Below are 12,028 nucleotides of genomic sequence, written 5' to 3'. Positions count from 1 at the left end.
TGAATGGGTTTGTTACAGGTGATAGTGCATGTTCGGTGTGGTCGCGACTCCGGATGGGAGTAGCCATCGACGTACATGAAAGAAGGACATGAACTACTCTCAAGGTAAGCGCTTTGATTTTGACGGAGAATCCCAGAATCGGCGGATTCGCCGTTCCTCGTTCAATTCGCTCGGAATGCAGCGTTGATACGGTACGTTGTATACACACGACACGTAGATAGTGTGTACGCGGAAAATTCACCGAAGGTTTGTCGCCGTCCGATCTCGAGCGGATCCCGAAGCCAGCGCGAGCGGTCTGAAACAGTTCGGAAATTCACTCAACTAATCAAATACCGCTAAAACCGCTAAACAAGTTAGGTTAGCAATCTACGTGCTCCGAATGGCAACTCCGAAGTGCTCTGCGGCTGCAAAGCGCGAAAACGCTCGCGACTGCTTCCGCAATCCGCACGCCAGCCCCACCTTCTCCTCCACCTACGGAATCCCTTAACGAGGAGAAACGACTCGACGCAGACGTGCCCGATTCCTTCTATCCGCAAATGTCTATACAGGGTAGTCCGGTTAACGATTGTCGCTCTAGCGTCTCCGAAATTAGGGGACTCGGCGAAAAGAACAATCCACGGTCTTCTCGAGCGAAATACTCTGGCTAACGAGAGCGTTCCAATGCTTATAATTAGTCTTCTATACAGGATTGGCTTGTATTCGTTTATATTGGTTTATCGATGGATGTAATTAACTTCTTTAACTGACGCTGAACAAACGAAGACGAAAGTTTACTGGAAATGGAAGTATTGTAGCTGATTCGAGATTCTATTTGTGTTAGGAACAATAATATCCTGTAGGTTTAACTAAACATCGATTTATATTTATGACTTTTCATATACCAAATATTTGTTTGGCGTAAACCGAAGTATTTCAAACAATATGGTGTCTATAGTAAGCGAATACATCAATGCTTGAACCTGATCTGAGCTCGAATAATGGTGAGACAATGTGTGCATAGTACATAATGCAAAGATGAAACTTTTTTATTTTTGTTCTTTTTTTTATGAAACTTTTACCAATGTATTTGTAAGAGTTTTCTGATTAAAACAAGACCAAACACGATATTATTTGTTTTTAACCTACTTCTAATAGAGTATAAAACCTCGTTAAATACGCAAATATGATCCAAGTTATATCGTGTTATAACTGTGAGACAATACATAAATAGAACATAATGCAAAGATGAAACTTTTTTGTTGTTGTTTCTTTTTAAATGAAACTTTTACCAATGTAATAATTTATCTTGTAATATAATTTATCTCTAACCTACTTCTAATAGAGTATAAAATCTCGTTAAATACGCAAATATGATCCAAGTTATATCGTGTTTGGTTTTATTTCAATCAGAAAATCCTCACAAATATATTAGCGAAGGTTCCCATTAACAAAAAATAAAAAATAAATAAGTTTCACATTGCGTTATTCTTATTTATTCTTAATTCGATGTCTTTTTCTAAAAATAATTATACGAAGTGAATACAAGTAAACGAACAGTATCATTCAAGAATTTTGGATTCTGTACAATTTACTTCTAAATTTAAATTAATTTGAAGTTTTTGTACTTAAATGTATCTCTGTAAATTCTTCGAAGACACAGTTCAGCGTAGAATTGTGCAAAGAATTGAACGTTTTTTGTAACTTTCGATCGTTGCAGATGAATTCTACTGATGGTTTGTTTATTAAACAGTTTTACGAATCGCTTGAAATTAATGTAACGATTTTCGTTAATAATTCGCTGCCGCATGGTTTGTCTCGTATTTATTAAGAGCGGAAGAGTTTGAATGAAACGATTATATGTCTGCGCGGCGTATTGAAACGTGTTCACGTAATGTATTAAAATATGAATGCGCAGCTTCTGTTTGCGTAGTTAATGGCGCGAAATGTAAAATTCAAGAGGTTTTTCGCGTGCTTCGAAGTTCCGGATGCATTCTGTAATTCCGGAGAGCCATGTAAATTAATCGATGCAAAACGAGAGTTATTTCAACCTTTCAATTTTAAATAATACTATTCTATTATTATGCAATTTTCACGGGTTAACAATTTCTCTTCCATGCGTCGCTATTATTACTTTTCCCGATCTGATCTTGCAATCGATGTTGGGGGATTTAAAACATTAAAAATGTATGTATATAATTTGAATTTGAACACGAAATTATTTATTATGGGTGCAGAGATGCGAATTAGGACCGAAGTCAAACATTAAAAGTCATTCTTAGATAAAATTGTATCCTATAGAAATTAATTAAAACGATCGTTTTTATCTTTGATCTTTCCGAATTCTTTTCTGCAACATCTATTTTTGAAATAAATGAAACTTATACTTCTATTTTTTTAAATTAGATAATTATTCGGATTAACATTTTCTGTATTTATATGTAGATTAAACGGAAAACTAAACGAAATTTTGTTTATTTATGTATGCTTCTCCGTATCGATAGCATTTTATTACAATTTATACAATAGAAAAATTCATCGTTTGACATTAGACGGTGACTGAATCAAGTGTGTTCTATCCTTAATCGATTAAGATTTGCTCCAATAAGAAGTTAAACAATTAATTTTCACGTTGAAATATTAAAGGAAATAAATTTGAATAGGGTTCTTAAACTTTAGCAAGGTTACGAAAATAAGTACTGAACCAAGCTTTAAATTATATAGTTTACAATTGTCTAAAATCAAAGTTTCGATCTCGTAAAAAACATTTGGTCTGACAACGAACATGTTAAGTACTCTAGTTCTTGTTGCAAGACGTATCGTTACATTAGATTTGAAACTACCCGAACTTGCAAGTACAACATACCCATTAAGGAATTTTTAGCTAACCGCGCAGGGTTAATACTGATAACACGCGACACAAAAGTATCTGCGAAAACGTTCGCGACGACGATTATGGAGGATCCCCGTGCACGGTCCCCTAAGAATTTAATTTCGCTCGAAAAGCCATTATGTAAAAGACTCGGTGCGTCCCTTGGCCACTATGTACGCAAACAAAAAGTCTCCCGAAAGCATCTATGTAAACCGAACGAGTTTTTAATTGTGGAGGCACCGCGTATAGGTCCTCTCCTCGAACGCTGGGGTCACTTTGTCCCGAGGGTGAAAAGACACGTGCGGTTGGCCCGTCAAGATGTTTTCTCCTGACCCTCTTTCCGTCCCCCTAATTGTTCTCATATTTGACAGGCGACGTTATCTCGCCTACCTGTTCGCAACGAAGAACGTATAACGCTTCTCCTAATGCGTACGCGCCTTTATAGACATTCACATGCAAATGCACGCGGGCGTTGTTTGTTATGCATACCATCGCGAACCGATTTGAATCACCCACGCAACGAATTCTCGTTTCACTACTTTTCCTTTGTCGAGTTCGACTTTTGGGTTCAATGTACATAATAGTAGCTTCAAATCTTTCACACAATGTTTCCAAAACTTTTTCCGAACCTCTTTATAATAGTCGAATAATCTGTGACCCCCACAGTCAATAGAAATTTAAAAAGACCATTCTTAGTACAGTAGAGAAAATACGTTAATAATAGGTATTTTAGGATACAATTCCAACTCAATATTTAATATTTAAGTAACTTAATACGATGATACCTTTCCTTAAATAACCAGCATTGAAATTGAATGTTTTTCCAACCTAATTTTTGATATTGTTTTGATTCGAAGGCGAGTTAAAGAAACTTCTATATATAGGCTGTTCAGTCACCCCTGGGAACAATTTTAATGGGAGATTCTAGAGTCCAAAATAAGACGAAAATCAGGGATACTAATTTGTTGATTGAGGTTTCGTTAAAAAATTATAGAAACATTTCCGTCCACAGAGTATATTTATGAAAAAGAATTTTTTTTCCGAGAATGAGTGGGATTTCGGAAGTATATCTACTCACCAAAAATGATTATAATTGGCCCCCGCAACCGAAAATAATTTTTCCAGAACGAATTGAAATTTTTCAATTTCGCCGAAAAATTTAGGCAGCTACCCCTTTGTCGATTTTTCTTAAAAATTCGTTTTTGATTTTTAGTAGTTTCGTTTGATGTCCTACAGAAAAGTTGTCTAATACTTTTTTGTGGGTACCCATGAGCTCTACTTCAGAAAAAAGTTTCATTGAAATATATTCACAATTGTAGGAGTTACGGCTGTTTGAAAATTGGACCATTTTTATGGGGTTTTTCTCATTTTACAGGGTCAAGGACCAACTTTTCGAATATTTTTGCAATTTCTACGTATTCTCCACCAAAATACGCGTGATTTGCTTTTTTAAACATTAAAATCGTCCAATCCATTCAAAAGTTATAGGGTTTTAAAGATTCGCATGAAATTTATGGGAAGCATTTTTGGCCTGAAATTATATTTTCGGTAAGGAATTTTTTTCTTGAAAATGGTTAGGATTTCGGAGGTATATCTATTCACAAAAAATGATAGTAATTGACCCCTGCAACCAAAAATAATTTTTTCAGAACGATTTGAAATTTTTTTTTCGCCAAAAAATTTAGGTGCCTACTGGAATTTTTTCTGGAAAGTAGGTAGGATTTGGGGGGTATGTCTATTCACAAAAAATATTGCAATTGACCCCCGCAACCAAAAATAATTTTTGCAGAACGATTTGAAATTTTTTAATTAAATTTTTTAATAACTTTTTAACGAAGCCTCAATCAACAAATTGATATTCTTGATTTTCGTCTTATTTTGGCCTCTAGAATCTTCCATTAAAATTTTTCCCAGGTGTGGCCGAACACCTTGTATATGCACATATGTGTGCACATAAACATATACAATGTATGTATATATAGTAAAATGTAATGTATTATATTTTTGGAAAGCATATCAATGTCCATGGTTGCGAAAATTAAGAGAAAAAAAAATATTAAAGACTCTTCATAGCAAATAATTAAAATAACGAACACGGACGGAATTTTAATATTTTGTTTAATATTTTTCCGTTTCATTTAGCAAAAATCAGTGTTACGCTGAAATAAATAAGTGCTGAAAATCGTTGCAATGAAATATTCCATAAAAATATCGTGTCAGCCAGTAGTACACTATTTTTAAAGAAACCTTGTTCAAATAATTCAGTCAGTTTTGATTATTTTCGCTTGAAAAAAATTATGAAAATTCGTAAACCATAAATAAACATGTATGCAAAATATACAATTTAAAATATTTATACTTTTTTTATAAAAAAATTCCTAGGAAGACCGGAAAAAATGAAACTCTAGACTAGAACATTTAAGGAGGTATTGCTGTCTAGACTGTTAATTTCACGGCCTTTTTTGTGATTTTTTTTTCTAATGACAGGTAGGCTGTTTTGTACCGAGACTTTGTACATATATTTATTCATCTTCTAAGCATGTACAATATTTTTTTCATGGAAAAATATTAAAAATCGTGGGAATTGTAACTTCTTATTTAATTGCTCTTTTGGAAAAGGTGCTCCAATGGGCTTCCAGGATTCCAGATAATTTGAAACAGAGGGGGTTAAAGTATCTTCATAAGGAAGGTTGTAGTTATAGCAGGAACCAGGGAGAAGCCAAAATGCTGATAAATAAAGAAATAGCGACGCTTCAAGTTTCGAATTTCTATTTGCTAATCGTTCGTTTGTCTTTAACGTATCGAAAAAAATAGTAAAAGTCAATATTTTTTTAAATCTCTAGTTCCAGCTATAAAGGCGTGTCTGCTGAATATTCTCTCCAAATTTGAAGTCGATCGGTCTGCTAGATCTTGAAATATCATGTAAGCCAGTTTAAATGCATTTTTTTAAAACAAGAAGCTATAACTCTCGCAATTTTTAATATTTTTTTATGAAAAAAATACTGTACATACCTATAAGACGAATAAATATATCTGTAAAATGTCACTACAAAACAACCTACCTATCGTTAAAAAAAAAATCACAAAAAAAGGCCGACGATATAACAGCCTAGACAGCAATACTCCCGTAAGTGCTGAATTCATCCCTGAAACGTATTTCACATATTACTGAACACCTTGAATGTAATTGGCGTTAATGTAAAATTGTGATGCTGGGAACACCCTATACAGGTTTGAAAAGAATTGGCATTTCATTCAATAGGAGGGTGCCGCCTAGTGTCGATATTGCATGATCAATAATACATCCCGATTTGGAATATTGGATCGAGAGTGTGCTATCACGACCCTTCGAGAATAACCCCGCGATCGGAACTTCCTTTCGAGGGTATAAAGGAAATTCAGAAAAACAGGCCGTATGCCAGCGCACCGAATAGAAGGCAAATAATGAATTTAGTCTCTTTTAAAGAGGTTATTGACGGAATCCATTGCTGTTCCTAAACGCATGGCCGACCGAGCGAGAGAGCCAGAAACTCCCTCCGTGCTCCTACTCGTACCCCCGTAACGTAATTACGAAACTCGTTCTCGACCGTGCCAAAGGGGTTGTTTTTTTTTTAAATTTTTCCCTACCAGTCTCTGTGAAACCGATGTTTACTCGGATGACCACTTTCGTCACAAATCTCGATTGCAAAGTTCACGCAACGATCGGAGCCAAAGGTTAACTACGTTCATCGACTCGTTAACGCGACAGAAACCAAATGATACAATCTGACAGTTTGCTTTTATCTTTTCGTTCCTAGTTCTACGAGATAAATAATATTGTGGAAGATCGACGCTCGCTTTTCATCAAGTCATCTGAAACTGTGAATATCTTTTTTGTTACTGATTTAACACTAGATTTTCAGAGAAATCTCTCAATTTAATCAGTATTTCAGATTTCAACCTGAGTTTCAACAGAACTGATAAATATTCTCTGTTAGAAATGTTAAATTTGATTTGTGGGCGGCTGTTTGCTGTAATGGAGGAAGAGAAGAGGGTCTATTTCGGTTCTGGGCCTGCTAGTGGAGTGTTTATATAGAAACAGATGGCCACGCGAGCACTTGTGAGAGAGACAAGTTGAGCGTAGCCCTCTGCTGGTGAGCGTGGTAAGAGTCGCCACAGATTGATGTAACGATATTAATGTATGCATAATCTAAAATAAAAAGTGCGTTTTAATGTAACTGTCAATAGAACGGGTTTCAATAAAAATATATGCAATGTTCGTAAATTTAGTTTTAAAGTGTCCACGTACAATTGGCAGGAATTAAGTAAAGTATCGAACCGACTGAGAATTAAAAATTATACTTTCTACGGAGTAATCAATCGAATTATATCAAATCGAAATATGTAAATCTTATGTATTACTGCTATTTCGTGATTAATGGCCTCGTGTCCTTCGGTGCAAATGCCGTGGTATTACATCGTTCGAACATCCGTCATGTTTGACAGGAATTATGTATCACGTAAACGTGATGTTCGAGACATGAATACTACAATTAACGGCTGTCAACGATGGAGGAAAGTAACATTATTATATAGACGATAGACTCACAGAAAATAAGGTTCTGCAATCGAGGCGAATTATACTGCAAATATACGTAGTAAAGTAACTTAACGATAGTTCGTGTTTTAACGCTTTCGAGCCACAGTGCTTCGTCTCTAAAGTATCGATGCTGTAGAAAGGTGGAATAAAGAAACAAAAAATAAAAAAATTGGTAGAAACGACGTTGAAAAGTCCCCTCGTTCGACAACCATCCGACTTATGTATTGTAAATACCATGTAATCCGATGACCTCACGGCGACGGTCCCTTCATTACCGGCGCGGTTGCCATTGTTCCGTTACTATAATTGAATTCCCAAGGCAGCCGCTGGCAACCAATCCTCATCCTCTCAGCATCAGCGATCCAAGACCACCGTCGATTCCACGTCGAAACTCTACGAGATCCTGATTTACCCCATTCAGTCGGGAATAATGCGATATCCCGACCCCGAAAGCCAGGTCGAACCTCACTTCGAGCGGAGCCATCTTAGCAGGGGTTAGTCTGATCTCGTGCACAATTCTAAATGTCCGTTTGCTCGTCGCTGTCGGCTTCCTGGCTGCCTTTGGAACAGGATTTCCATCTTGAAAACGGATACTGGCCACAATGTTTTATCACCGCAGCTGTCTCTGTCTGATAACTTAGCATCCAGACCGGTTCGACGAGTCTAATTAACACTTTGGCTGTTGCTTCGTGCATATATTTGTCGTTCATTATTAAAGCGGTGTAAGAAAAGAGTGTTTAAAGAAATGGAGTTTCCACGAACTTCGAAAATATTCAATTAACACGTTCGCAACCGATAATGTGTGTTTCCGAATTATTATTTTTCTCACAGATTTTAATAAAAGGTATTCCTATCGGGTTGAACTTTGATACACAAGAACGTATAGTTTTGCATTCTTTTTTTAAATTTTTTACAAAATTCGTCGCAGAATTTGAGCAAGAAGAATATATTATTACGTTATGGTATAGTTTCTATTTCAGAAAAGTGCAAAAGTTATTTTAATTATGAGAAGTATTATTTTAGGTGATTACAAAGAATTAGTAATAGTAAAAAGAGGTGAATGGTTAAAAACGTTTGTGTGTAATTAATAGAAACATAGTTAATGAGTAAAGATGACTTGATTAAACAAAAATTAAAGAAAATTATTTTAAATGAAGACTAAGTATAGATCTCGTTATGCAAATAAAATAACAATTCGTACAAATTAAATTTCTAAGTTTGAATAACAAATGAAGCTATATTTCACCAACGGTTCCAGTGTGTAGTTTATTTTTCCAACGATGAAAATTACTTATACATCATCGAACGAACAACAAAATCGATAATACATGAACAGCGCACATGTTATTCATAATTAACACTTCCTCGTTGTAAATCAGTATTCTATTTTCTTTGCTATCTCGTTGTACCGTACATGTGTCATGCGTGAAATACCTTCGTCCTCGCACGACTATGCGAACAAGTTTACGTGTACACATAAACCATTTCCTGTATCATTACTCACGCAGTTACGGTGTAATTTGTTTAGCAAGATCTAAAGTGAATGGAAACCGGCGATTGTCCTTTTGATTTACGCTTTTGAATGTATTGCACGCATCGCTTAATCGATTTTTCCTCACTTTTCTCTCCAATGTCTGATTCTGTCTCACATTAAATTCACATGATCGGTTACGTATACAAGTATTAAAAGAATAGTTTGAAAATATACAGCTCTCTACCACTTTCACTATGTTTTTGCTACATGTACAGAATGTACAGTTGGCAAGCAATTAGAATTTTATTTCATTTAAAAAGACTCTTCAAAACTGTGCAGTAGAAATTAAAATATAGTTTCGAACATTAATTATATTTATGCTTTTTATTTTTAATTTTACGTCGACTGTTAAATAACACAGTATAATTTTATAAATAAAAGTTATTTTGTAAACTTTTAACTTTTAAATTAAGTTAGTTTAATACGTTTCTTAAATAAGTTTCTTTAATTAATACTTTACTTTTGCTAAAAATATTCAAATTTAACAGTCATGTTATATTCAATTAACAAAAGTTCTGGAGCAACTTATATTTCTTAACAAATATTTTAAGGTAAATCAATTAGCATTATTTGAGAAAATGAAAATAGGATAAATACAGGGTGTTCGGCCAGCCCTGGGAAAAATTTTAATGGGAGATTCTAGAGGCCAAAATAAGACGAAAATCAAGAATACCAATTTGTTGATGGTAGCTTCGTTAAGAAGTTATTAACGTTTAAAATTACGTCAATACTGAATTTTTTTCTCGAAAGTGTGTAAGATTTCGGGGGTATGTCTATTCACCAAAAATGATTATAATTGGCCCCCGCAACCGAAAATAATTTTTCCAGAACGATTTCGAACTTTTCAATTTCGCCGAAAAATTTTACCCCCTGTCGATTTTTCTTAAAAATTCGTTTTTCATTTTTAGTAATTTTGTTTGACGCACTACAGAAAAGTTGTCTAATACTTTTTTATAGGTACCTATGAGCTTTACTTCAGAAAAAAGTTTCATTGAAATATATTCGCTATAGTAGGAGTTATGGACGTTTGAAAGTTGGACCATCTTTATGGGGTTTTTCTCATTTTACGGGGTCAAGGAACAACTTATCGAATATTTTTAGAATTTCTACATATTCTACACTAAAGTACGCGTCGTTTGCTTTTTTAAACATTAAAATCGGCCAATCCGTTCAGAAGTTATAGGGTTTTAAAGATTCGCATGAAATTTATGGGAAGCATTTTTGGCCTGAAATTATATTTTCGGTAAGGAATTTTTTTCTCGAAAATGGTTAGGATTTCGAGGGTATGTCTATTGACCAAAAATATTTATAATTGGTCTCTGCAATCAAAAATAATTTTTTTAGAACTATTTGAAATTTTTTAATTTTGTCGAAAAATTTCACCACCTACCCGAATTTTTTTCTCGAAGGAGGGTAGGATGTCGGGGATATGTGTATTCATCAAGAATGATTGTACTTAATCCCCGCAACCGAAAATAATTTTTCCAGAACGATTTGAAATTTTTTATTTTAATTTTTTAATAACATTATAACGAAACCTCAATTAAGAAATTGGTATTCTTGATTTTTGTCTTATTTTGGCCTCTAGAATCCCCCATTAAAATTTTTCCCAGGGGTGGCCAAACACACTGTATAAGTGAGTAAGCTAATCATGATTTTTATATAATTGTTTCATTGTAATTTTACTTTGAGATGACGATTGGATTAAACAAAAACTCATTGTTTACACATACACTTAGTGTTCAGAGTTTAATTTTAATTCTAGGAATAATCAGTTTTCCATATTACTTTCATTAATACCTGTTCCATGGTCACTGAAAATTACTTTCAAAGCACTAAATGATTGTTCCATATTGATTTGTTATTCTGTTATTCATACTGTAAAAACTGTTTAACAATATTTTATTTAAAAGATAATTGAAGTTTTAGAATGGTCCACATAAAAAAAATCATACAAAACAACCTGAAAACGGTTGATGGATGATTGTTTTGTCACTGCAATTTTATTCAACCAAAGTCACTTTATGTTAGCATTTTTTTCTCTAACCATTTTATTGTTTGTTCTTCGAACTTAACTTTTTGCATGCTTAGTGTTGATACTGTATACAATATACAGGGTATATAAAATGTACAATATAGTTTTGTCCAGTATTGTAGATCACGGTGTTGTACTATAATGATTCTTAAAATGAACGTGATTCGTAAGTTGAACATTTCTATCTCTTCCAATTGGGGGAAGTTGACAAGATATATCAACTGGTATCGAATTTTGCCTCTACTGTACGAAAGATGAACGTTTCAATCCTGAAGCGATGTTTATTTTAAGAATCATTACTGTACACAGCGTGTCAAATTTCTCACAAAATCCGAACGAAGTAAATGCATTTACAAATTAAGAGCTTTATTGAATTAAAATCGAGAGTAAAGATTTTCATTCGTGGATGGACTATTCGACAAAAAAAGCTGAAGAATGGCGTCGATGTATGGCGATCCTAGGAACAGATCGCGCGAAAACGAGGATCGACAGTCGATCGAATCGATCGGAAAATCGCGGAACGACTAATCAACGGCACAGATACCGCATATTAGCGTGAACAACGTTCCGGGCATTTCGTCGAATTCGCGTCGGTCTGTCGGCGGCAGATTTTTGGTGCGGATGCGTTATGGGTCACTCCGGTGCCGGACAGTTACGTCGACGTGAACAATCGATGTTAGCCATCAGTTGCAGTTTGCGCGAGGCAGTTATACTCGGGACAATTGTTATTGACAAATCGTAATGCCGGTCATCAGTCATGGCAGAGACAGGGACGCTCGTGGAGGCGCGGACCGCGCATTTATACGCCTCCTGCTTGCGTCCGCATGTGTACATCGACGCACAAAGACCCTTCGCGCCCTATCCTTGATGACTCGAGGTAAACGGCGTCAATCTCTTGATGGGGAATACGCAGACATTCGATCGAACCGATGCACTGAGGATTTGCATTCGACTGTATGGATGGTATTGTATCTGAGTAATATGGGCCCCTGAGTGCGCTGCTTAATGAAAAGTAGACTTCACCTACAATAA

General features: G+C 35.1%; 1 protein-coding gene across 1 annotated transcript in view; it reads left to right on the top strand.

Annotated features, from left to right (window-relative positions):
• The window catches only part of LOC143347197 (uncharacterized), a 636,562-nt gene that overhangs the window by 380,949 nt on the left and 243,585 nt on the right, over positions 1–12,028 (top strand). Inside the window, exon 3 of the mRNA XM_076776191.1 lies at positions 19–104. Within this exon, the coding sequence (XP_076632306.1) occupies positions 89–104 (16 nt within the window). The 5' untranslated portion in view covers positions 19–88. The remainder of the gene's footprint in view (positions 1–18; positions 105–12,028) is intronic.

The sequence above is a fragment of the Colletes latitarsis genome, chromosome 10 (genome assembly GCF_051014445.1).
Source record: "Colletes latitarsis isolate SP2378_abdomen chromosome 10, iyColLati1, whole genome shotgun sequence".
In the NCBI taxonomy this organism is placed as follows: domain Eukaryota; kingdom Metazoa; phylum Arthropoda; class Insecta; order Hymenoptera; family Colletidae; genus Colletes; species Colletes latitarsis.
Note: the sequence above shows the minus strand (reverse complement) of the source record. Positions and strands in the feature narration are given on the sequence as shown.